Source organism: Notolabrus celidotus, chromosome 14 (genome assembly GCF_009762535.1).
Source record: "Notolabrus celidotus isolate fNotCel1 chromosome 14, fNotCel1.pri, whole genome shotgun sequence".
Taxonomy (NCBI): Eukaryota; Metazoa; Chordata; class Actinopteri; order Labriformes; family Labridae; genus Notolabrus; species Notolabrus celidotus.
Window position 1 is genome coordinate 28639213 of NC_048285.1, and position 27913 is coordinate 28667125.

The 27913-nt window shown below is 39.2% G+C and overlaps 1 protein-coding gene across 10 annotated transcripts in view; it reads right to left on the bottom strand.

Annotated features, from left to right (window-relative positions):
* Nucleotides 1-27913, bottom strand: part of cntn5 (contactin 5) — an 88204-nt gene that overhangs the window by 13346 nt on the left and 46945 nt on the right. For 4 of the 10 annotated variants that reach the window (XM_034700902.1, XM_034700904.1, XM_034700906.1 and 1 more), the window contains 10 exons: nt 27861-27913; nt 23357-23493; nt 23089-23218; nt 19088-19232; nt 13080-13207; nt 12493-12680; nt 9771-9891; nt 8155-8313; nt 1676-1825; nt 647-717 (listed from right to left, as the gene is read on the bottom strand). The exon at nt 27861-27913 is cut by the window's right edge and continues 129 nt beyond it. In XM_034700902.1, coding sequence (XP_034556793.1) covers nt 647-717; nt 1676-1825; nt 8155-8313; nt 9771-9891; nt 12493-12680; nt 13080-13207; nt 19088-19232; nt 23089-23218; nt 23357-23493; nt 27861-27913 — 1282 coding nt within the window. The remainder of the gene's footprint in view (nt 1-646; nt 718-1675; nt 1826-8154; nt 8314-9770; nt 9892-12492; nt 12681-13079; nt 13208-19087; nt 19233-23088; nt 23219-23356; nt 23494-27860) is intronic. The other 6 variants (XM_034700910.1, XM_034700908.1, XM_034700909.1 and 3 more) reach the window with 3 other exon arrangements.

Below are 27913 nucleotides of genomic sequence, written 5' to 3' on the forward strand. Positions count from 1 at the left end.
CATTTCCAAGTATGCATACATCAAGGCGATTAGGGACATGAACATTCATTAACAGCTCTAAAATATCGATTACCTGGGTCCAGAATCTTTCAACCATTGGACAAGACCCCAGTAAATGCATAAGTGTACCAATCCCACTGCAACCATGCCAGCACAGGTCAGAAGTATTTGGGTTCATTTAAAAAAAAATGAACCAGAACAATGGTAATACATTCTCAAAAGCAAGAAACAGCTTGATCACCCACGTCATCAAATAACTCGCCCAGCACATTTCACCTCTGCCAGTTGACACTGTGGTAAAAACGCTAGTGGCAAAAGCAGAGCTGGTGATCCTCAAATTAAACTAGAGATTTGTATTTCCATTTAGAATATGAATTGTAGTTAAATTATTTAATGTGTGATGACTTACCTAAGATATCTGAAACATTCTACAGGTTAATTGTCATGTATTTGAAATCCATCAAAACAACAAGAAACTTCAATCATTCATTTTAGGACAGAGTAAACAAAAAGAAGTCTCCATAAACTTCAAATCATTCAGCAGAAATCTGAGCATGCTTATCTTGCCCAGCAGACCCGATGTGACGTGTTTTTTTCACATTGGGTGTCAGGCTGCTGCTACTAAGGGAGTCTGGCAAGGACTTACCTCCCACGAGATGACCAGCTCATGCCTCCGGCCGTTTCCTCCACTGACGTTAGCTGGTGCCACTGACGGGACTGTGTGAAACAAAGGTTAACACTGCATCACTGCCCCAACACCACTAACTCACTGCAACATGTTTGAATCAGAGACAAAAGGAAAAAAACAGAGGAAATAAAAACATTTTCAAACGGTGGAGCCCAAAAACTGCAGTCCTGGTCCAGCTAAATTTACATTTTAATTATTCTAAAGTTTGCTATTATAAATTAAAACAGATTTTTTTGGGTAACAACTGCAAATACAACGCTTTTTAATGATTAAAAAATAAAAATCTGAGCTGAACAAATCTGTAAAGCTTCAGGAAACATGAAAAATGCATTATTTGTTGCTATTTTACTCTACATTAAAATGCCTGTCAATCAAATGAAGAGTGACAATAGCGTTCACTGCTTTGTTTTAGTTTTGCACCCTTTTGCTGACATTTGAATCATGGATTATAACTTCAGCGTCTGATAACGCAACTGTGTTTAGTTACAGTAATTAGTCTCTTAATTATGCTGAAGAGAAAGGACAGATTAAATAAGCTACTTCCAAATTTCCACTGACCTTTGTAATTATTACATTTTAAGAGATGAGAAATGAGCAGCCAGTGAAGCGGCAGGCCTCATCCAGTCCGTCTCAGTTAGTTTTTTGCCCCACCATAAATAGTGTATTCTGCTGTGTCTTTGCCTCGAGGCATTAAATGGCTGTCTGCTTTAGCAGAACCACTAAACTTGTTGAAATTCATGTAAGCAGCTTATTTTAAACTTCTTGCCCAATTAAAATGGAGTATATCAACAATGGGAATATAACGTGGTCATGAAGTGGCGTGTGGGGGCACAAGCTAATGTAAAGCTCTCTTGTTACAAGAAATCATCAGCTGGAATTTGCACTCAGAGTGTTATATAATAAGTTCCTGGATTCCGGGTGATTATGTCTGTCAAGATGTGACTTGAATGTCACTTGTATCCAGCACTGATGGCTAAGAGGATTTACCTGCTTCTTTAGTCCTGACACCTCTCGAGGGAGCGCTGGGATCTCCGGTGCCGATCGCATTGCTTGCCACCACCCTGAACTCATACTCCACCCACGGGTTGAGCTCCACAGCCATGGCTGACTCCATGTCCCCTGTCACTGGGTCTGGATCTGCAGAGAGAGAAGTGATGCTAATGAAGACATTGCAGCTTCAGGCACTGTTCACACAATGTACAAAATGTAAGAGATACAGTGTTGTGATGGGATGACTCTGAGGTTGATGTTTGAGAGATTCATATCAGGTAGAATCATTTGCCTTTCAATAATTTGAGTATACTGTAATATTATAAAAATACTGGAATGTGTCCCCCAAACCAATGCACCCTTTTTCATTCTGATTGAAACAGACTGACTAAAGGTTTCAGGTACTCCTCACTGGAAAAAATGGCCCTCCAAAAACAAGAAAAAAAACTTATTTCAAGGTACTTTTACCTTGAAAAAGCAAAACAAATCTGCCAAAAGAACAAGTGAAAATTTGCTTGGTAAGATTTCTTAAAATAAGATGTAATATTTAGAAAACTGTGATCTTAAAATTAGCAGGGAAAACTTATTTTAAGCAATATTTTACCAGTATTTCAAAGCTTAGTGTCTCAGAATAAGACAGGAATGCTAACAATTAGTATTTTTTCATTTTATTTAATAAATTTCATGTCAACTTCTTCATTTGAGATATATTCACCTTAATTTGAGTTGTGTTATAGCGGCACTTCTCTAGGTTTAAGACCATCTTGTACTTGGAACAAGATCACAAAGTTTAATTTGAGCATTTTGAGATATAATGTCTTCTCATAGTGAGCTGGATATACTAATATTCAGTCATGTTGTTTTTTAGGATAAGCCAGCTATGCTCTAAAGTAGGTGTTTCATTGTGTGCATGTAGTTTGAGGATGTATATTTTTATCTGATTCAGAAGAAACAGTGTCTGAAAACTGAAACCCACCCTTAAAAACAACAACTTTTCTTTCTTTCTTTCTTTCTTTCTTTTATCAATGGAGCTGTTTTCTGTTAGATTCTCCAATAAAATGCATTTACTTAAATCAAGTAAGATTATCCGTCTTCTACAAATAAGATCTCAGCTTGAAAAATGTATGCAATGTGAAATAAACCTTGTTTCTTCTAAATTACAACTCAAAACAACATCATTTCAAGATTGTTTGACTGAACAAGATATTTAAGATGTCTTAAAACAAGTCCCTCTATCTTTCTCAAATGTTACTTGTTGTGTAAATGTGTCTTAAATCAAGTGGGAGAAGACATTTCGACTAAAAATGAGACAATTTCACTTGGTAAGATTTTGAGTTTTTTTGCAGTGCTTACCAGAGATGAGTGTGATATGGTGTTTTCATGTGCCCAACACGTGTGACTGGAAGTTGGTTCACACGTTTAAAAGTGATAAATACAACATGCTTTTCCCGTCCTTGAGAGCTGCCTTTCAGCAACTTCTGTAATTTCATCTAATTGGTTGCTTGAAAGTCTCTCTGAGGATGATCTTATACCCACTAAATTGTGCTATAGTTGTCTTTATTTAGTTGCTTTAAACTAAGCTGCTTACAATGATGCATTCTTCCAACTTGGTAGATCCCTATGCATACAGAATAAGACAGAAGGAGCACAGCCAGGAGGGAATTTAGTTAATTCATTGCACATTTTTGTTTTTGATTGGTAAATGAAAAGGTTTAAACTATTCCTCTGAAAAACAATTACAATTTCAATCACTTTTGGACAGTTTAGGTGTTCATATAGAATACATTTATTCTGTTGGAGCGCTTAAACAGGTTTTTAAAGCAGCAAAAAATGTCTCTCAGGAGATTTAGCCAATAATCCGAAACAAAGAGGAAAAAGTAATGAGAAAGTTATTTTGTGGCTGATTGCTCACTGCTGCTGAAGTTCAGAGCTGGCCAATGCAAACACCTTACGTCCTTTCCACAGACTGAGCAGGTGTTTCACTGCTGAAGGCCAGACTGAGACAAGCAGGGAGTGAAGATGTCTGGCAGTGTATCAACAAGGACAGCCTTTTCCACAGAGTGATGCTGTACCTGTGGCGAGGGCGAGGAGGAGGGAGAGGGAGACTGCTGCAAATATTGAATACATCACCCCGTGTATATCATTTCTATTACTTTGTCTCATCTGTCTAGTATTGATGTGTTAGTTGTTACATTAAATGTGCGTAGTTATCCAACTTATTTATGAATGCTCACAAACTACTTTCATTCCCTCACCTCGTTTTCCTTCTATTCTGTTAACCCCCTCAGTCCATCTAACACACACACACCTGCAGCTTTTCTCTCTTTATACACACAGCGGCTTGTTCTACCTTACCCCCAATGTTTCCCTTCTCTGCATCTGATCTTTTGGTAATATTCATCAGCAGCACATATTATGAAGATGCCCAAATAAAACAGCTCCTGTTATGTAATATTACACTCAATGATCTGTTATCAAAATAAGGGATCTGCATGTCAATCAATCAATCAATCAATCAACCTTTATTTGTTATCTCAAGACGCTTTTACAAACATAGGAGGTCTAGACCTGTGGCGTCAAACTCACTTCAGTTCAGGGGCCACATACAGCCTAAGTTGATCTGAAGTGGGCCGGACCAGCAAAATCATAACATAGTAACCTATAAATAACAACAACTCTACATTTTTCCCTTTGTTTTAGTGCAAAAAAGTACAAGTACATTCTGAAAATGTTCACATTTAATGAACTCTCTTTCTACAAAAACAGCTGTTGTATTTTTTGCCATGATGAGTCTCATAATGGGCCTAATATTTTACTATTTAAGCCCTGCAACCTGCTGCAAACACACCAAACACAAATGTTACCCATTCACCTGATACACAGAGTGTAATGTTTACTGCAAAAGAGCAGAGATTATAATAATGAAGAAGGTAAAGTTGATTATTTTGGACCCCTCAGCTCCAGCATGAACAGTTTGCTTGCTGGAAAGTGTTGTATGCAGGGGTGTAGTGCTAGTGTAAGTAGTTAGTGGATCATCTTATAGTGCTCTAAAAAGTCTGCAGTTAATGTCTTCTCTGTAATCTTTTCACTTTGCAAAGTCTTCTGTGGGCCGGATTGGAACCTCTGGCGGGCCGGTTTTGGCCCACGGGCCGCATGTTTGACACCCCTGGTCTAGACCACTCTATGTCAAATTCAATGTGAAAGAGTCTCGTTAATGATGCAGGGATTTGCAGGAATCCAAAACTAAGATAGCGCATAATGACATCAGCAGTAACTGCACTGCAAAGCCGAACAAGTTGAAATGACTCAAAATGTTTGTAGTAAGTGATGACATAAGAGTTTTTAAGTAGAGTTTTCCTTACTCAAATGTATTAGTTACATGTTTTTAATATTTTTAATTCATACATACTAGATGAAACTGAGTCCATGCCATGGTTTGGTTAGTTTAGTTTTGTCCTTGTGCTTCATGCCTTGCTTCCTCCCCGTGTTTATTCTGTATTAGTTTTCCTTTGTTTCTCTTGAGTGTTTAGTGATCCATGTCTCATGTTGTGTTTTCTTAGTCTAGTCTTGTGTTTCCTGTAGTTCTGAATCCTTGTGTCTCCAGTTTAGTTTTACCTCACACCCTCGTGTGTTTCCCTCCTTTTGTGATTCCCCTCATTAGTCTCACCTGTGTCCTGTGTTCACACCTGTGTTAATTACTGTGTATTTAGTTCCTCTGTTTCCCCTGTCCCTTGTTGGAGCATTGTTCGTCTTCACTGTACTGGTAACAGCGGTTTGGCATTGTCTTTTCTTGTTACTTGCCACTTCACAAAGCACATCCATTGTGGTTTTTGTGTGTGAAGTCTTACGTTGTGACGTTGATGACGTCATATGCAGCATCCCTCTCACTCAAAAGTTGTTATTTGGACATGGATATTAACTCAATAATTAATTGTTGGTTCAACTAAGTAGCTGGTTTTGAGTGCTGTACCCTTAATGGCTGTGAGTTAGGAGTACTGTTCGGGTTTACAGTGTGCATATACTCTTAAAACAGCAGTATGAGGAGGTATATATTCAATATGAGACATTGCTCCTCAACCAATGCATTAACAGGTGGAACATATCAAGCACCTATCTCTCTCTCTCTCTCTCTCTCTCACATCAGGTGTCAGGTGCTGCAGGTTGTCAGATGCAGAGGCAGAGAGTGACGAGAGACCGTCTAACTCATTGGTAACAGACGATGATCTTAAACGGATTTCAAAAAGGAAGAAAAATGGAAAAGTAGCCATGGACTAAACTTTGGCGGCTCAGTGAGCGGCCTGCCTGGGAATCGTTTATGAGTGGGAATCGTTTATGAGTGGGAAACACTGAAGGAAGACAAGTGTCTGCTGAGGAAGTTACAACCTGCAAAGAAGCGTACACCTGCTGAACTTTGACGACTTTATGTGAAGACTTCAAGTCTTTGTTCACTGCTTACTTTTGTTCCCTAAAACTGAGGGATAATTCCCTCAATGTTAACACCCGTGAGTCAAATCTGCCAGATGACACTTATAACCTCTCAGCCATTGTTTCATTTTAAATCCAGTTTAAGGAAGGACAGAGCCAAAAAAAAGAAAAAGAAATCCATTGTCTCAGTACTTATTGACTGCACGGTTTTTGCACTTTCCCTCCAGATTTGCCGTGACTCTGCATACTTAAACACCAGGTGGGGATGATACACAGTTTCCCTGGAACCTGGCATTTGATGTATGATTCCTGAACAACAGCTTACAAGCTGCTTTAGAGCGCATTTGGTAGCACAACTCATTACATAGAGGCAAGCTGATTTCAATCAAGTCTTCTGCAGGAGACCAAGAGAGCTACGTAATTATAAAACACATCCAGAGATGGAAAAAAAGTCAAGTTTTATGAATGCAATTTTGAGTGGAATTACAAGCAGGTAACACAACTAATCTAGTTTCTTCAGAGCGTCAGTAATCCAGCTACGTCAATATTGATCCTGCAACAACAAACAAACATTGACTGAGAGCATATCCGTGTCACAAATGAAGCAGAGGTCTCTGTGTGCTAAACCAAGGCAACATTCAGTGACGCACTCTTATCATCCAAAGCAGCTCACAATGAGCGCGCTCTGTCAGGCAAGCTGCTCTTCAAACATGAGCTGATAACTCTGTTTGCAAGGAGTGGGAGCTAAAAGCCCCATCCCCTTCATGCTAATCTTAACAAGTTCAACACTGACAATACATCACACAGTCCTAATTGCACTTTATCGAATTAAATGTGGTTGAACAGACATGATGTGAGAGGAGTGTGTACAGAGTATGATTTATTTATCTGTGGGGATGAATCATTATCACACCTTAAACTCTGCTATTATTATCACACAGCATATTAAGATGGATTACACACAATGCCTAGCAAGCCTTCATCCTTTAAAGCTAAGTGATGGTAATGGATAGCTTTTCTGTCAGGGTTCAGAAAAAAAAGAGGCTAATTCATTTTTAAGCAAAGAGTGCATTTATATTAAATGAACATTGATGAGTCTTATAATTCAAGCCCAAAAGGTTAATTTCCCAATAACCACTGATATATCACAGAATAAAATTCAAAGCAATGACATTTGATTTGGGCTTAAATTGCTTTTCTGTGAAGTTCCTCTGAACAACAGCCAAGATCAAACATTAAGACCGCAGCTGCTAAGAGTTCAGCATTTTACTTTTATCATTCCCACCATTAAGGCAAGCAAATGAGAAGAAAGTCCTGCTCAGAGCTTAGTCCAGAGCGATCCATGTGAAACTCTTAATTCATTACGTTTCAGATAAGGTTTAAATTCGATTGTGGTAAAGCGATTGTTCATAAATATTCAACTTTATCTCCATCTCTCCCAGTGAGGCACAGAGTATGAAAAACGCCCGAGGTTGTTGGAAATGTTCTCGGTGACTGCAAAATCTGTTGTTCTTCAGGCCACCGGCACAGTCACAGGATATGGTTGTTGGCCTGGGAGAGCTAGAGGCTATTTTTGTTTAGATTTGCAGTCTCTGTCTTGCCCATTTCTTGCAAACTAGCTTTGTTTTCAAAAGCGAGAATAGTACCCAAACTATGAGTCTGCAGAATTTCATGGATGGGGATAACACAGGCTTACTTGGATATTCAGCTGTAAATAGTCCAGCCAAAGTGTGCTGAGTGAGGCTGAGGCTATGGATGCTTGGGAGCAGAGCATCCTGGTACATGTAGGTATGGTAAATAAGGCCTCTGAAGGTGAAGAACCTTCCCTTTAATGTTTATAATTCCTACCAACACTATAAACACATAATCATCCTCATAAAAACAGGGTGACACTTCCCTTCAATTATCATAAGCTAATCATGAATCGTGAAACCAGTAACCTTGCACTGGTTTTGGCTTTTTCCACTGCTCCCTCCATGACTTTGGGTGAGATTAAGTCCTCACATGAACCTAATTGATCTAGATGTTGTAATTTGCTTCTTATTGATTACCTGTTTTGACAGTTTGCCAGCCTAATGAAAACGGGCTGCGGGCCTGTAAATTATAGGTGCTGATAGGGCTGTGGTTGTCCAGGCCACGAGTCCAGGAGAGGGTAGCCGTGGTATCTGTGATCTCCTCCACTATCACTACTCCAGGGGGTCCTGGAGGACCTGGAGGAAAGACAGAGATTAAATTACAGGTTTGATTGGCTGAACCACCAATGCTTCAGAAATGTCAAGACACAGGGGAAGAAGAAAAAAAAAAAGAAAGAAAGCTCTGCTGGTGTTTAAATCAATTCCGAGCTGCTCCATGAAGTGATGTCTTCATTATGCATTGCTGCTATTAGATACACTAATGAATGCAGCCATGCATGTATTGAGACGGATGTGCAGCTGTATGCATATGATGATAACATAAAGTCATTGTTGTAATCTCCTCACAAACACACAACTGGCAAGAAGAAAACAACAGACTTAGATATCATAGCATTCGGGCTGGAAGATATTCTGCTGATTTCATGCTGATTAAAGGATTCTGGAGATCCCTTTTTTGGGGGGTTTTGAGACAGTCTGTCAGCTCTACTGAGCATGACTGTGTGGTAGACCTTCCTATGTTTTAATACAGCTGAACATATGTTTACCTCAGTCTTCAGAAGTAATATAATCTGCAAGTGCAGCAAACGTCTAAAGACTCTGGGGGGAACAGCTGTAAACAGAATGCTGGCAGCTGGCACGCTCGATGAAAACCAATGTACTGTGTCCCCAAAAAGTGCCCATTAGACGCTTCCCCTGAAAGGTGCATTTGCATTTCAGGACATTAAGATGCATTTTGTGTCACTATAGGTGCAGCAACCTCTTTTTTATTGTGCCCAGCCCCACGGCTTTAATTCACCTCTGTAGGAGTATTTAATGTTAAATAATTACATCACAGCGTTTACTGAAGACGGCTCAACCTAATGTTTGGATATGTCCTTATGAATATGTTTGTTATGAAGACATGTCACATTATTTGGACGTTTTATAAGATAATTCTAACATTTACAAAATAAAACATTAGAATTTCATATTTTTTTAAATGGATTGGACTCATTAATTCAAATAAAATCACTTTGGCAAAAAATAAAGAGTCAGGAAATTAATTACAAAATAGGACCAGGAGCTGCAGAGACAATTATGGGTTATGATAAATTACGAGCAACAATCAAAAGCTGCATCACAGTATGTGATCAGCAGACATTTAAGCACTTATCTGTTTTACAACACTTATTAAACTTGTTCATGCAGACAGACCGTCTGTCCAGCCATACTTACTGTGGCCATAAAAATCAGTCCTAATGCTCAAAAGGAGGCAATAAAGGGGAGACAGTCTTTGTCCAATTTTCTCCCCTAGAAGCACATTTATAAAGTCCCACGCAGTAAACTAACCCTAACTCCACAAAACTGCAGCAATGTTATTCCTCTCACAAAGACCAGTGACTGTCGCCCAGTTTCAACAGAACTAAACTTTCCAAACAGATATCAGCATCAGAATTAAATCTGCCCAGTTGAAAAGGAAGCAGTGGGTCGCTGGCTCATGTAAAAAGTGAACAACACAGCACAGTGTACCAGTGAATGGACAGATAACTCACCTCGGACAAGAAGTTCTGCCTCTGCAAACACACTGTCAGCACTGGTCTGGGCCCGGCATCCATACTTCCCAGCATGTTTCAACAAAATGCTCCTTATCATCAGATCCACTGTGGAAGACTGCTGCAAAATCGAGGAAGAAATAAGAAAAAAAAAAAGTAATGTATTAAGCAAGCCTTAATGTGCTTGACAGGGAAAGGTGCGATTCCATTACATCTTGTTGAGGCTCATGCAGCTTGAGAGATTTCTGTTTAATTCAGGTGCTCGCTCGCTGCCACACATTCTTCAGCTTCCAGTATTTTCTGTGTGTTGAAATGAGAAATGCCTTTGGCGAGACTGGGAATAATTCAAGGTCTACAGGCAGCTGTTTAGCTTGAAACCTGATTAAAATTACAAACCATGCATCAGCCAGGAATCTGTTGGGCCTGTAAAGGATTGTCACTGCAAATACTTTCCCCTCCAGAGCTCAGCTAGTAGCAGAGGACACATCAGGACAGATGTGATTTTAACATCCACTGCTAATAAAGGAATAGAGATATAAAAAAAGACTCCCCAATCTACAGCAAATTTGGCTTTTTACTTCATTTTATGGTGCAGGCAATAATGTTTCCTTTTTATATTATTGGGAGGGGAAATGCAAGATCCTGTTTGGAAAAAGAAAAAAACTTAATTAATCTTTTGGAAACTTTAACTACCAAGTTGCAAACATAACAGAAGCAATATATGCGGCTTGTTTTATGTACGATTCACTGAGTATGTTTCCAAATAATGCAGCCAAAAAATGCAAACAACACATAGACTATATTAACGGCATTAGTTAAATAGGACACAAAATTATGTAGGAAAATTTGACTGCTCAAGGCTTTCTCTTCTAAGTCTGCGGAGACAAAATTGAGATTCTCACTTCAGCCTCATTCAAGTTTCAAATTGTTCTCATTCGTTTCTCATTAGTTTCTCCTAAAATTCACTAGGAGAAATAGTTAAGACCATGACATGAGTCTTATTTGAGACTTAAATGAGAGATCTCATTAATGGCTAATTTTCTCCTCTTTTTTTAAATATACATTTTTGGCCTTTTTGCCTTTATTTGACAGGACAGCTGAAGAGAGACAGGAAATGTGGGGAGTAGTGAGCGGGGGAGGAGATGCAGGAAATGTTCGACCGGCCGGGAATCGAACCGGCGACCCCTGCGTTGAGGACTGTAGTCTCTGTAAGTGGGGCGCTTAGACTGCTAGGCCAACAGCACCCAAAGGAATACACCCTTTAATTGTAATAATCTGGCTAAATCTGGTCAGCCCTTTTGCGGCCCATATTTTAAATAAATGGTCTGTCATACCTGGAGATATGAAATCACTATCTTTTGCAATTTCTCTCAAATCCACTAAATCTTTGTGAAGTTGTTTTGTTCTCAAACAGACTTGTAAAGGAATGACCATAGTGTGAAGTCAAAGAAGAGATCATTTGACATCTAAATAGCCGATCTTGCAAATGGTTCAAATTTTGAGAATTGTAAGTTCATGGACAATTACATTGAAATCTTAATTTTGCAGGGCACTATAAATGTTCATGAAAAGATGAGCTCAGGCTCTTTCTTTGCTCCATCTGAGCTCAGCTTGAGACACAAGAACTGAGTCTGACAAAAACAAATGGATGAGGTTAGATTGAGACAATTGAAAGAGCTCCCTGATTTCTCCACCTGAGCTCAAAAGGAGTCACAACACTTGAGAAATACCTGAAAATCTAAGCTGAGACTTTTTGCAACTTTGGTCTGGAGGCAAGAATGAGAAACAGGAGACATAAGCTCATTTTGCTTTCAAACAGATCTCATTGTTGTCTATAGGAGACATAAACGAAACACTTTTGAGATCTCCTCTCTAAATTTAATTTCCTATGGGAAGGAACTGACTAATTTTATTGAACACCTGAGAGCACCATATATGGTCGAGCAGGAAATTATAACATGTGGTAAAAGGAAAAAGTAGAGTTTGAAATTCAGAGAGGATCCAAGCGTAAAGAGCAAAGGTAACAAGGTGACACGAAATGGCAAAGTTAACAACAATGAGGAAACCTTGATGTTGAAGGGAGGCATAACAAGGCTCCTTGTACTGGAATATTTTGTTTTCACAGGAAGAATTTATGTGACATCTCTCTCAGAGGATCCTTGACCCTCTACTCCTGTATGACTTATGTCAAACAGAAAGATTCCTTCATCATTCTCTTCTCTGTTTCTCCTTTAAATCGCTGCCGACCTTCTTTCCACCCTTTCACCTCTCACAGTCAGTATGAGTCAGCCTCTATATGTGTTTCCACCTTTTAGAAAGCAGACAATTTTACAGGCAGGCACAACTGAAAATAGTAGACTAGCCTTTGATAGAAATTATATCAGTTCAAGTCTTTGAGGATATATGATGTTTCAGGAGAGGAGATGAAGGATTTGTGAAATAAGTAGTGTCATAAAAAGCACTGAGTAAAAAATACTGCAAGAAAAATGTTTTTGTCAAATTAAAAAGCTCAACACAATTTTTTCCAGATGAGTTTCTTTCAATGAAATGAAAAATACAGCCACCAATTTAAATCAGCAGATTAACAAATTTTTAGACAGACAAAGCCAGACAAGATGAGAGAGATGGAATACTAATTAGAGACACAAGCAGGCAGACGGGTAGAGAGATAAGACCATGACTAATATGATGAATGTACTCTTAGTCTTAGCTTTGCTCTTACTCTTGCTCTTACTGTTTGGATGTATTCAAAGTGGCCTCCGTCCTGTTGAAAGTTGATTGGTTTCTGGTTGAAGAACCACTGGAAAGCCACATCCAGCGACGTGTCGTGTGTCGCTTTGCAGCTCAGCACCACGCTCTCCCCCACCGTCACTTCAACTCTGCTCGGGCTCAGCTCCACACGCATGGCCTCTGGAAGCACAAAGCTGCTACACTGTCACCTCAGGCTAACCAAAAGCTAGCGTCAAGCAGCTGCATTAGAGTGTGACATCACTGTCAGAGCAATCACGGAAACCAAACCCTAACTCGGGCGAAAAAACACTCACCTTTGTCAGATAAATACCCTGCTTGGCTCTGATCTAGACTGTGTACATTGCATCTCTGAGACAAAAGCCTTTACGCTGTTAAAGTGTGTCCTTGTAATATGATTCTTGAATGTGAGAGCCTTTTCGTTCACGGTTGAGCAAGCACAATAAATTTCCTGGCACCCGAGCAAAGGTGGGGGGGGAAAAAATGACATTGGGGATTGTTTACTGGGTGCAGACTTGTGCTAATTTGGCAGAAAATAAAGGCCTCCAGGGCATCACTTACCTTTTACCCACAGTATGGCAGTCATCTCTGCAGAGCCCAGCTGATTCTCGGCCCGGCAAACATAGTTCCCCTCATCCGCTCGGCTGGAGTTAACAATTCTCAGTGTGTTGTTCCGTAACAACATAATCCTACGAGAAAGGACACGAGAATCAATACTGGTATAAGACACAAATTCACGTATGAACAGTTGCACCACAAGTGCAGGCGTGAGGTTATATGTCTGCGGTTATATCAGGGAACAGAAATAGCAATATTCATGAGGGATGAGAATAGGGATAGTTAAAACAAACTGCTCAGATACTCTTGAAATAATCATCCACTGGAGACTTCAGGGAGGGAAATATAAACCGTGGTTTGTGTTTACAGCTAGAAAGTTATTATCTGTGAACTGAAGGACAAAAAGCCTCTGACAGTAAGTTGTTTGTGTTTTGAGAAAGCTCAGAGGACCCGCGGATGTGAAGTCAAGAGCAGTGTTTGTATTTGCCGTGTAACCTTCAACTGGGGAACATGAAAATAAGCTCGATTCACTAAAGATCAATCAACAATTTAAATGTGTTAATGAATCTGATCTATAGATAACACTAAGTAGCTCTATCTTTGACAGGATTAAAACACAGATGCTTTTAAAGATACAGATAACCATGAGCAGGACACGTTGCAGGAAGACAAAAAGTGACAGAAGAGTATTGATGTGGACAACAAAGAAGTAGTTTCCCACTGACTTTCAGTGCAGGTACAATAATGCACTTTATCTGATTGTGTGCTTTGGAGAGAACACAATTGGCTGCTATTGGCGTAATCACAGTCATTTTAAATGCATTTAAGCACAATTTTAAAAATAACACTTTTTGGAGCACAAAACACAACACAACCTTAAAAAAAAAGAGGCTGTGATTCTTTGCTCCTCTGCATCAAATATTAATAAATGCTGCATTCATCCTGCACACTGCTCTTGAATGCGCCTGACAAACCCTAAATATTACTGCGTTCAATAAATCTAAAGCAAAAGCTGTCAAAGTGAGATGTGCATTTCACTGTGCCGTCCTCCTGGGAAACACAAGTGTAATAGACAGAAAAAACAACACTTCGCCTGAATCCATAAGTAGCCCCTTAGCCAGCAGAAGGACCCAGGCAATATGGTTTTAACGTTTCTCTCTGCCTTGTAGATAACAGCTTGAAAATTAAGTGCTCAACAGCAGACAGTATAGGATGTAACAGCTCTTGTGCATGTCTGTGAGCAGATGGCTTCAGAGCAGGACTCATGCAAAGTATAGTATTGTGATTCATGTTGAGCCATTGCTTTCCCCTTTAGGGTCCAGTACAAACCCTGTCTATTCAAAACGTAAATATACATATCACATTGGATTTTCGCAGTTCCTGCAGAGGTGGAGATGAATATTTACAGTTATTCTTTATTGGAATATCAATTTCATCCCAAATCAAACAAAGGAAACAACGGGGTGTGACGTATTCTCATCTTTCAATTTAATTCAGATTGTTTGGCATTCGTATTTACAATGCTAAGCTCTTTCATCATGGGCGAGGTGATTGAAACTGGCAAAGAGACACTCGTGGAGGCGTGGCGAAATCTTGCTACACATAGACAATTCAGAGGCAATCTGCAGCCAGGAGACATTTTTCAAATTAGGGAAGAAATTCACATCCGACAAGGACACTGAGGCATAGAGGACAGGAGAGGAGCTGTTAGGTACACACCAGATGAAAATCCATTCAAGCTTAGGATATGTAAAGGGAAACATGACAAAATCAAAGGAAACCTATGAATATACTTTGAACCTGAGTCACTGTAATCAACAGGATACTCATTATTCATGTATGAAATCAGTTACTAGCATAATAGTGAAAAAAACTTCCACAGTCTTTAACAAACATTCTGCACTGACTTTTGAAACAAAGGGTCTGTGGCTTTGAACAGGGTCTGCCACGTACTTTGAAACTAATGGGATTAATACTTTCTATTTAAGAGACAAAAGCCCTGAACATTAGCGGAAATCCATGTTAATTACAAACCTTCATTAAGTCAGCACAGCTGTCAATGCCAGATAAACGTGAAGCCGTTTCGATTCTTCACCCTTTTATTCCAAGAATAGAAAGTCTGTCCGTCCATAAATTCTTTACTTTACAGCAGGTAATGGCAGAAACATCCTTACAGGAGTCACCCTGTCTAAGACCTTTCAATGCATGGCTTTTCTTTACCCTGCCTTTTTTTTTTCTTCCCCAAACAGAAATCATCCTTTCACAAGGTCGATCTCCTGTTGAGTGGTGACAAAAACACTCTCTCACCAAGTTCATTTATTCACTGGATAACAAAGTGACGCTTAGTTGCAGCAAATCCCAATTAGTGTCAAACTTTAATTGGATTCGTGTTTTAAAAATGCACCGAGTATAGCAACTTAAAACCTGTGAGGAGTTACACTTCATCATTAATGAGTGCTGAAATTTTCAGATCACAAGGACAACGAACCATACATAACACCAGCACTTTATAGTTAATGATATAACTCTTTGAGGGGAGGGATCAACTCTCTCCTTTGACACTTCTGTGAGGAATTGCATGCTCTTTTATGAAATGACTTTGTCTGAAGTCAGATAAAAACTAGATTGAGGTGTTTGGACAGATACGAATCCTGCAGTGTGCACCAACAACACCCGAAAAACAGATTTGGAAGGGTTTGACGAATACCTCAAAAGCCTTATCTCATCAGACAGACAGGGGTCATCAATCACAATTTTAGGGCAGCACACTCTCTTACTTGTCCCCATCCATCAGTCCCACTGAAGCTGGCTCTTTTAGAGAAAATAGACCTCCAAAAAAAAAAAACCCACTAGAGGACTTTTTTTTCCATTCAGGGGAAGATAAACTGTTTTTCAGATGTGCACCAACCTCTAAAATAACAGTGGTAAACTAATTCCTGAGTGCTGTGCTTCCATCCACCTGTTAAAGGCTTCAACATTTGTCGCTGCCTGTTTGAAGGAGCGGCTCACTGAGGATCTGATTATCAACTGGCTGCCCTTGCTGCGAGGCTGTCGAACAGACTGCTGAATCTTGGCTGATAAATAAAAGGTCTTCTTCTCTCACTCAGAACTTGGGATGCTCAGCAGCGACTGATAATTTCACTGGTGTCGCTCAGTTTGATTGATGGACCCTCGCTCTACTTGGCCCCCTCTAGGTGCAACACAGAGAGATGTTTCTCATAAAAGATGATGCATCAAACTGAATGTGAATTCCAAATGCAATTGTACGCTCTAAATTGTCAGCCTCCCTGAGCAGGAGGTGGGGTTGAGGAAGGGTCTCCCGAGCTTTGCCAGCACCTTAGGTGTTTTATTTTAGTAGTGACACTTAATTTCAGTTACAGTAATGAAACTGTGATGTGTTACAACAAGACATGTATGCAATTCCTCAAGGGCCTGAGCTGGAATGATAACGCTTACAATTATGCCGTGAAACTGAGATGAAAAACAATATGAAGATATGGAGGGAGGCAAACTTTCAGGACTTCATACATATTTTACAGGGCAATTAACTTGCTCTCATAATATTCTATTCTCTAAACTGAGCAGTGAAAAAAAAATCTGATACTATTTATAAAACAGGGCTGCAACAAATCTACAGTCTGCAAAGATAATCTGGAAACGCTATCCATCTCAATGAAAACAGCTAAATGAATTCCTTCCAAAAGTCCAAAGTGATTTTAAGGGGTTCATTCCCGAGTCTGAAAAACATCCTCCAAGTTTTGACTTTTTTGGCTGCTCAGTTTAGAGCTCAAGGCAAATCATTACTTCAGTTATATTTTGAGCACAAATTGATTCATCTACATATTTCTCTGACTTTTCAATACCAAAAAACTGTTCCTCTTTGGAGGCACTGAGTAATGAGGATTAACTGTGCAATTAAAAGGATCTGTCAAACAGTGGAAATGTAATCCACTGTGTCTTCTGAGGTATCCATCATATCTCTTTTACACCTGGTCATATCAGGCCATTGTAGACAAAGTTGCTAATTAAAGCTGGGGTTGGTAGTCACAGAAAACTAGCATGAATTTGATGGAGCATTTCCTCAGGACTCTGTCTAACCCCTTTCCCGCTCCCCTCAGAACTCCTCCAAAACGACGCCCCCGCTTACATGCACGAGCGCCACTGATTCACAACCATATGATGGTGACTGATTCAAAGTCTATATGTTGCCTCATTTGAATTGCATGCAGCTAGTTTAATGATTGGTAGTCACTGCCTGATGCAAATATGTACAGCACTGTTAATTATTCTCCTGTTGTGTCTGCATGTGTCTTCTTTAACATTTCCTCATTGCTGCTTCCTGATTGTCTTGCTCCGTGTGTTTTATGTCCATGGACACTTTCTCAAAGACTGTCATATCATGTCCTTATGTAGCTTTTAGTCATTTTTAATCGTATGGTGCTATTTGTACTTTTCTTTTCTTCTCTTTGTTTGTTTGTTTGTTTGTGTTTTGGTTTCTCCTCTACCTTCTTATTCTGATCTTATTTTATCTTTGTTTAATCTTGATCTTTTTAGGGAGCCTTTTTAACATCTGGCAAGCGACTACGGATGTAAACTAGCCTTTTGGCTTACTCTGGCTTATTTACAGAAGTGTTAATTAATATGCATGGTCCTTTTAAATAATTAATTAAAAAAAAATTAAAAAATCGTTTGTGTTTTGTACTATGTCAACTCATGTCTCACAAAAACATTATCATAGTGAAAGTTAAAAACACAAACAAACATGACATGTATGCTTTGCAGGAGGCGGGCAGAACAGCAGGACGGGATTTGATTGGTTCCATAATTTGGCTCCTGATGGCAGGGATTGGTTGGTGTTTTCACAGGTTTACTCCGGCTCTAGATGGCGGCTTTTTTCACTCTTTTTTAAGAACACATTGTAAGTGACTCAAATACCTTGTCTGTCATGTCAACTTTACTTTGAAGGTAAATGAATGAGTGTCTCTATTTTATTACATGTTAAATGAAGCACCTGGTTGAAGGAGGCATAAGGTTAGTATTCATTCCATTTCTTGTGCACATTAATAAGATGCAACTTTATGACCTCTTCTCCTTGTTTTGTTGAGTCTAATGAAGATGCTACGATCCTGACCATGCTATATCAGTGTGTGTATTGCCTGTGGTATATGAGAGTTTGCAGAAGGATGCAGTTTGTTATTTTGTTTAAAAAGAAGCAATTTAACATAATTTAAAGGACTAATAATTAGTAGTTAAATCACTCTGTTTTATTGAGGTTGTCATTTAGTAAAAAAAAGTTAAAACAGTTCATGAGGATAAAAGGCATAATAATAATTAAAGGTTTAAAATGTGTAACCGTTAATTGAATTGAACACGTAATTGTAAAGAGATAAATAATTATTCTATGTGTATAAAAGTATTGATATCTTTCTTCTTTTATCTTGTTTTAGCTCTTAGGTGTGTTCACTATGTTCATAGATGTGGAAGGAACTTCTATTAATAAAGCTATGTGAACCATCAGTTGAGAGTACGCTCATCATTCGACCGGGGATGCTACATATATATAAATACATAAAGATCATTTTAACTAGTATGACAAAAAGTGTGTCTAAATTTGACTACCAACCCCAGCTTTAATAACAACGAAGGCTTGACAGCCACAGATCAACAACAGGTATATGTTTTATTTAAAAGTGTCATCATTCCTGCTGCCACGTGTTGATTATGTGTCTGAGAGTCTGCTTTACGTGGCGCTTGGGTTTATTTTGATGACCTTAGTCGGTGATCTCAGGTTCCAGCCTTTGCATAGGCAAACACCTGTGCCAGCTAAGTGTCCTTGAGCACAACACTGGATCCCTATCAGCTTTGGGGCCTCTCGCAAGCTGCATGTAAATGAGAATTTTCCTCGCACAGAAAAGGAATCCAATGCATTTATATCATTTCATGTGACAATAAAACCTGACAAAGAAAATGAGAGAAAGGCATGACGCTTGAAAAAGATGCTTTTGCTTTACCTTTTATTCTGCTGTATTCTTCTGTCTCCTCTCCTCCATGTTATTCGGGGTTTCGGCGATGCTCTGGGTTTACATTCCAGTGAAACATCTTTTCCAAGAGTGGCAATGACCCGAACAGGATTGTGGACAAAGACGGGCGCGGACGCTGTGTGGGAAGGATGCACAAGGTTTTTAGAAAGAGAAATAATGTAGTCATGTCTTTGTAAGCACAGCACTATTCAGACTGTCAGAACAAGCATGCTGAATGTTTATATAGACATTTAAGATATGTTAATAAAGGTGTACTTACACTGCACATATAGCTGTTAGAGAAAACATGTACTGTACTTCAGTCATTGATCGTTCATTGTTTTAAAATACTGAATCAAGTTATATTGACTTGTCAATGCATGGAGCCGACTGAATCATCTAACTCTTGATTATTTCAAAGGCCCAACAGTGAAGGACATTTCACCTTTAATAAATAAATGTTGTTTTTGCAGAATCAGTCCCTTGTTGTTGTTGTTATTGTGTTTGCAGAATCAGTCCCTTGTTGTTGTTGTTGTGTTTGCAGAATCAGTCCCTTGTTGTTGTTGTTTTTGCAGAATCAGTCCCTTGTTTTATGTCATTACTCAAGACACATTTTTACAGAAAAGCTTAGCTCTGATTTTAAGGGTCTGTTTTACAAGCTTGCATGCTTTTTAGTTTTTATTTCATTTCATTTTGTATCGCTCCATTTTGCTTTGCACTTCTTTAATTGCCCACTGTGAAGCACTTTGTTACCTGTATTGAAAAGTGCTATATAAATAAAGTATTATTATTATTATTATTATTATTATTATTATTATTATTATTATTATTATTATCATTATTATTAGTAGTAGTAGTATTAGTAATAATATAATAATAATAATGATCATAATAATAATCATAATAATAATCATAATAATACTCATAATAATACTAATACTACTACTACTACTACTACTACTACTACTACTAATAATAATTATTATTATTATTATTATTATTATGATTATTATTATTGCTATTATTGTTATTATTATCATCATCATCAATACCATCATCATCATCATCATGATTGTTGTTGTTGTTGTTATTATTATTATTTTTCTCAAAATCTAAAACCACGATGTCACAGACAGAAACTTGAGCATTGTTTTGAAGTCCACGCCAGCCAGAGGATAATTGTACACAACTTGCTCAATGGCAAATTAATCTGATGAGATACCCGTGTTTCTATTTATTTACAAATCCCTCACTGGTAAAAACCAGTCACTATCTACAGTCACTAATCAAACGTCACAGCACAAACCGTAGCCTGCGCTCAAGTAGCCTTATCAAACTCATCACACCCACAGCCCGGACCTCCTTTGGACACACCTCCTTTCAGTTTTCCACTGCAAGTGATTGAAATCACCTGCAACAATCCCTAAAGCTGACCTCTCTCATTCCACTCGCCACTTTCCAAAAACTTAATACACTCCATAACTCAACATCACTGCACTTGCTTTTAAATTGCTTTTAAGTTGTTCACTGCTGTCATATTTTTGTATTGTACTGTTCTGTCTCTAGGTCTCTCTGTATGTCCTCTCTGTTTTTTGTTTTGTCTTTTATATATTGTCATGCCACCTGTGTTGCCTTCTCGCCCAGGTCGTTATTGCAAATGAGAATTGGTTCTCAATTAATTCACCTGGTTAAATAAAGGTTAGAATTTGTTTTTAAAAGTGTTGTTTTGGAGATTTTTCCCCCCTAGCATTGAAACCAACTCTTGTTGCAGAGTTTAAATCATCGTAGTTGCTAAAAAGTACCAGATTAATAAAGGTAACACCAGTTACACCTCTTCAACTGTGGCATTTCAAAGTCATTATTTTGAAAATGCTAGAGGGTTCAGACTGACGCACCATGACTCAAACGCTGCTCGATCAAAATGTTAATATGTTTTGAAGTAATAACTACATCTTCCACGTGAAGTATTACAAAGCGTGCTTCTATACATACAATGGACTAAACATGCTTTAATAAACTGTATCATAATGTGCCATAGTTCTTAATTCTTTGTTAATTAAGCATCCACTGGAAAAATATAAACACGCATTGTGTTCTGCTGCTTAATTACTAAATAACTGCTGTGATGTTAATGATGACATGGTTGGGTGAATTGAACTGCTTTTATGAAAATTGTACTTAACAAGGCTGCTTGAGTGACTACTAAATACATTATAGAAGCATTTTAACAATCATCGCTCGCTCACAGGAATGAATTAAGTCGTAATGGTCTAAATAAGGCTTCAGGCTTAAGGTTGATGTGCTGCTGGTGTGCAGCTGCATTACACATCAAGGCCATCTACAGGCTGCGAGGCCTTGTCAGCTGTGATTATTCAAATCCTGACTGATGCCTTATAGGTGACATTATACACAATGACAATTCAATCCCGTCTGTAGCTACAGGCTGACCCCTCTCCCTGTAACACTTGTGTCTTTGAGCCTGGGTAGTTGCCTGAGTGGCAGAGGTCCCTCTAGACACGAAAGCAGCAGAAAACAGAGCAGTTGCTGTGTGTATTTGTTTTAATCAAAATAAGAGCAAGCCTGCAGCTGGTGGCAGCAGTACCCTTATTACTTCAGTGGCCACCCTCCCAGAAGAGCTGGATCTGGGACAAGATCACAGGCATGAGGGCAGCCGCTGCCCCAGTGTAGCCTCCAGTGATCGCTCATCTACAGGCTGTTATTAGCCATGTAATCTGTCCTGATAGTGTTTGCTTGTGGACATCTCCACAGAGCACAGGTCACTGGAAGAGATACCTTGGGGGTATAGTTATGAAAACATTCATCACAGGCTTCCATATATCATCAATGTGACTGTGACTCTAAGGAAGGCTAAAGCACCTCCTCGTCAGCTCGGATAAAGCTTTTTAGAATCCAGAACTTCTCACTTTTTTAAGCACCAAAATGTGAATTTTAAAGATGCAAACACTCCTAGTTTTACACAAGTCATGAACTGTTAGTTTTGAAAAACACATTTTATAGATTTTCCACAAAAAAAATGTGTCCATTCGCTGTAAGATTTTCAAAATGCCACAGATTCCCCTTCAAAAAGGGCATGCCACACAGACAGTAAATCAAACTGTCCCTTGAGGGAACATGAAAGGGGAATGGGTGTCACCAGATGCGTCCCAGTATAGAAGATGACAAGGAGAAAATAGTGCATCAACACAGAACAGTGGACAGCCAGTCAGTGTGACTCTTACGTTTTAGCCCAGAGCTTTAAATCTGAAGGGCTCGGTTTCCTCGGCTTTAATGTCCTAAAATACCAAAGCACATGCAATGTATGTGTCGCTATGAACAACACAGGGTAAAAACCCTCCTTCCAAAGAATGACCAAACATTGTAGAATCTGTGAGTTGACAATTATTAATAATTAAAATTGATTATCAAATGATAATTATAACGTTATCTAATAAACAGCAGATGAGAGTGATGCAGGAAGTGAAGCTTTTCTAAGTAATGGGGATTGTGATGTGGGCTGTGCTTTGATGACAAACGATAGTGCTCAGATAAGATCCTAATGGAGTCATTAAACTCCATCAAACAAACCATTGATGTCTCTCTCCCAGTGTTTGCTCCCATTAGTATAAATCTATACCTACAAGTCATTGCTTTTCATTCTTCGCAGAATAATGTAGCACTGTTCCAGGCACTCCTCTGCTTGATGCGTGCAGACACCTCATTGATGATAACCGTAAGGGTCCTTCTTTTATTCATGGCGTCCACTGCTGGGGTTAAATCAGCGGCCATTGATTGGCAATCAGCACATCTCACAGTTTTGCTTCCCCCTCTTGCATTTCAATCTTCCTTACCTATCATGTGGAACCTCATTCAGATGCCAATACTCAAGATATACGCTTGGCTGGAGTTGGCTTGTGCAACTTAAACCCACATTTTTTTCTTTACAATGTTGTATTTCGTCTTATTTCAATTATAACCCAAAAAGAAAGACCTACCTAAAATCTTTAGCTCTGCATTCGAGTAGATGGCCCCGTATTTATTTTCAGCAACACACTGGTACATTCCTGAGTCCGCCTGCTGCACTTTATGAATAGTCAGTTCCCCGTTCAGCGTTTCAACTCGACCCTGTAATAAGAAAAGGCAGACAAGGAACAGCATATCTGAATAAAGACATACTATACATGTAGCGTCACAGGAATAATTCAGATGTTTCATGGTACAATAAGCCAAAAAAGAGAGGGTACTGTGCTGTAAGATAGGTACCTGGGATGTCAAGGGCAAACCATTACGGAGCCAGCGATAGGTGGGCCGGGGCCTCCCCATGGCCTTGCACTCCCACTGGAGCTTCTCTCCGCTATCCATCTGAGTATCATTAATCATTCTGACCCACTGAGGGAGGGCTGGAAGACAGAAAAAAAAAAAGATTTGGGAATAAGTAATTCATCCTTGAAACGCATACAAGGCACAATTATGGTAACCAGGACTTTTACAAGAGGAGAAAAGAACCCACTTTAACACTGTTGACACAATGCAAGCCGTTGTATTGAGAAAGTGGATGTATAATGTAGTGAGAGGTCTTAAGGCAATGATCCTTGAGAGGCAGAAATGTGATTTAGGATGAATTTAATCTTAAATGTTGCCTGTGATAATTATCTGAACAGCTCTGACAGACTGACTCTCATTGCTCCAGTACCTTAATAAATCACTTAACAAAGTTATCGTATAAATCACACAGGGTTTCTGGGAGTAAAACATTTTCTTCTTCCTGTGCTCTTTTGTGCTCTTTAACCCAAAAGAATTGAGGGGGAATAAAATGCTCACTTATCTTAATGAGCAGACAGAAAGCTTTAAAATGTGTGCAGTTCATAATATTCAGGCTTCTTTCAGTCTGCCCTGGAAAGATTCTACAAAAGTAAAGCTACAAACTTGGAACATATTTATTGAAAGGAGCAAGCCATTCAATAAGTTTCATCTACTTATTACAATTCTGAAGCTGTTTCTGAACATGAGAAGAAAATGCTGAGGAGACTTTTACTTATTTGGTCCAGAGTGCATATTTTGAAAAAAAAGGTGAAAGCACTCCTCTCTCCTCTCCAGATCACAAGACCACTTTTCAGTAATGTTCCTGCGCATGTTCTTTGTATTGTTCTTCTGCTGCATGGCTGGCCAGTGGCTTAGAAAAACTAGGCAACTGTCTTCCCAGAGAGCCCCCTGAACCATGAAGCCTTTTTTCCTTTCCTTTTTTCCTGTAGCCTACTTGTTTGTTTCCAAGGCTGCATCCACAGTTCCTGCCCAACTCCACATGCTGCAAAGACTCCCTCTCACAACTCCACATCTGAGCCCTGTATGGGCTGTATGTGCTTTTCCTTTCATCTTGTAGTCTCTTTCTATCCGATCGGTACTACACTATATGTGGTTCTGCATTTTTTTTTATTCATGTTCATTGAATATTATAAAAATTTACAGAGACCTTTGACTGGGGCTACATCATTGAGCCAGTCCTGCGTAAGGAATGTTAATTAATGAGTCAGGCAGTAGCACAAGCTTTGGCTCCTTTTAGTTTCATCTCCCTTGTGCTTTGTGCTCTAATGTTGTTTCCACATAAATGAGATATTTGCAAATGCATATACTTCTCTTGTATGTCGCTTTGGACAAAAGCGTCTGCTAAATGAAATTGTAAAATTGTAGAATATACTGGCATCAACATGATCAACATATTCAAATGTAAAAACATCATGTTATGATATCTGGACCTACACTAAGAACAAGGCTCAAGGCTTTGGGGCGGTAGTAGCTCAGTCCATAGGGGCTTGGCTTGGCAACTGGAGGGTCGTCGGTTCGAGTCCCAGCATGGACAAAGTTTGGCAAGTGGACTGGTGGCTGGAGAGGTGCTGGTTCACTTGCCTGCCCTTGAGCAAGGCACCGAACCCCCAACTGCTTGGGATGCGCTGGTTGATGGCAGCATCCTCACTCTGACATCTCTCCCTAAGTGCATGTCCACTGCATGTTTGTGCATAAAATTGTATGTACACATACCAAACTGTGTGTGTAGCATGACCAAAAAAAATAAAAATAACACAAGTGGAAAAATTGAATTTCCCCCTGGGGATTAATAAAGTACGTTTCTTCTTCTTCTTCAAAATATTAGAGTAACATTTACAACTAGCACTTAAAACAGCCCTTCTTATGTCTAAACTTATGATGGACATATTGGGTAGTTGTTGGTAATGACATTGCTTTATATAGTACGGTGGCCCTGAAGGACAAAACAAATGTACAAAAGATGAAACACTTTTACAAAGTTGGACACAAATTTACATTTTGGAAAACATTTTTACATTCTATATAAAAAAATTACATCAGCAAAACACTTTTACCAAGGCCAAAACAAATGTACATTTAAGGAAACAGGCTGTCTGAGGCCGTTTCATCTGAATTCAGACACACGATTAAGGTTTTGCAGAGATATGATGCTTTTTCATCTGAAGTCTGACACCTCACTCTGAGACCCGAGGATGTCCTAATATGTAAACCATGTCCATCTCTGTTTGGTTTCTCTCCATCAAAACAACCTAAATGACCCCTCACTCCATCACTCCCTGATCACTTCAGGTATTTGGTACATTCCCGTTGCTTAGCGCCGCTCGAGTGGCTGCTTGTTGCAGCAGCTCTCTCTTCATTGTTCTTTTTTCGACTCTTTTTTTCATATGTGTTTAATTATGTATTTTGTATTATATTGTATTTGGAGCCTGTCATGGCTTTTAAGGACTCATTTGCTGGTCATAGACACCAAACTGGCTACATTTGCAGTGTTTTTTTTTGCTATTTTTGTTCCTGTCTGTGTCCGGAGATCCTGCGTGTATCCATGATAACATTGCTCACATACGAGATCAGCTGTTAGCAGCCCGTAGCATGTTGATGCTAGACGATGCTAAACAATGTTAGGCCCCATGTTTCCTGCGAGCTGAGGCGAAGGAGGCAAGGATGATGTGCTGGTACTGAGGTGCAAGTTAGAAGGGACGGCGTCGACCTGTCCTTCCACCCACCGTTATGGGGACTGTGGGATCTGTCTACGGTGAGGTGGACGAGCTAACCCAGCACCAGAGTAGCATCATGCTAACAGAGCTAACACCGGACACGAACGCCACATTGGAAGGATTTCACGTGCTGTGGGCAGACAGGATACAGGAGAGCGAGACTGAACTAACTGGTGAAGAAGGCCAGCTCAGTCCTGGACCCTGTGGAGTTAAATTCTTGTACTGTACATCTTTTTGTTTGCTGCTGTAACTCCATGAATTTCCCCGTTGTGGGACGAATAAAGGAGTATCTTATCTTATCTTATCTTCCCTTTCCATAAAATTTAAATTTAAATTTGTTTCAGAAATGTTAAAAGTGTTCCGTTGTTTGTAAAATTGTCTCCAACTTTGTAAAAGTGTTTCATCTTTTGTAAATTTGTTTCCTTAAATGTACATTTGTTTCATCTTTTGTAAATTTGTTTCCTTAAATGTACATTTGTTTGTCAAGTGTTTTGCTGATGTAATTTTGTTTTATAAAATGTAAAAATGTTTTCCAAAATGTAAATTTGTCTCCAACTTTTTAAAATTGTTTCATCTGTTGTAAATGTGTTTTGTCCTTCAGGGCCACCGTACTATAGTAGAAGATATAGGTGCAATGTATTCGATGTGCATACAAACATTGCACGTTGCTCTGCTTTGTATTTCTCTTACAGTGTGTGAAAAAAGAAGGAAAACACCCATTAAGCTGCTTCTCCTACAGTAGCATGCCGAGCACGTTCTTTCCTATTCTTTGCATACGGCACCTTCCTGGAATACCTTTTTTTTTTTTTGGTGGCTTGATTGAATGATTATGGTCGGGAAGGTCTCCCTCACAATGGAAGTTCAAACTAGCAGCTGACCTGTGTAAATTACATTTAGCGTGAGCCTGCTACAAATTAGGCTCCCTATTCTCCTTGTGATGTCAACAGAATGGAGGTTGCCAAGAAGTGCAGGGCCTTGGGAATGTGTCCTACCAAGGCTGAGGCAGTCCATTATCTTAGTGCTGTGCATCACGGCTCAGGCTAGAGAGGAGAGGGGACATGCAGCCTCAGAGATAAGTTTATAATCAGGCGTAAAGGTTCAGCCCGCTTACTTTGCGTTTACAATGATTAGAACAATAAAAACTTTCTAGCTCACATTTTTAATAAGGTCTGGTGAAAGTGGAACCAAATCTAAATGCAATGAAGTGTGTTGATGAATCTGGAATGAGCCTGCATTAAAAATCATGTGAGGACAACACAATGTTATGAAAGATCTATTAAGAAGCTGTGCGTCTAATTAATGGTATTAAACATTCTGTAATTAAATTACATCAGGCTTTTCTACTAAGGGATACAATTAGAAACAGGTGTCCTCTGCAAATTTGCAGAATGCAGTGTTCAAAGCTATAGTTCTAATCAAAAAGAAACATAACAAGAATGATTCTCTAATAATCTGACTACCCTCGCTCAAACTTTTAAAACAGAGCTCATTAGTTGATGTGATCAACTTAGTTCTTGGATGGAGGAATATAATTAGTCCCCTGACTGTGCGGCATGTTCATAAGGACCATGACTGATCTACAGCCTTGAATTTAACAAAAGTGTTACTTTCAAGTTTATATCATAAAGAGTCCCTGAAAACTCTGCAGAAAAAAACTCACATGGCTTGTAAAACACCCGTACCAGTGCTTATACTCATAATGCAGATGTGGAGTAAACACTCAGACTCACTGTAGACCTGGAGATGTCCTTTGAAAGCTGTGCCTCCTCTCGGATTCTCAGCT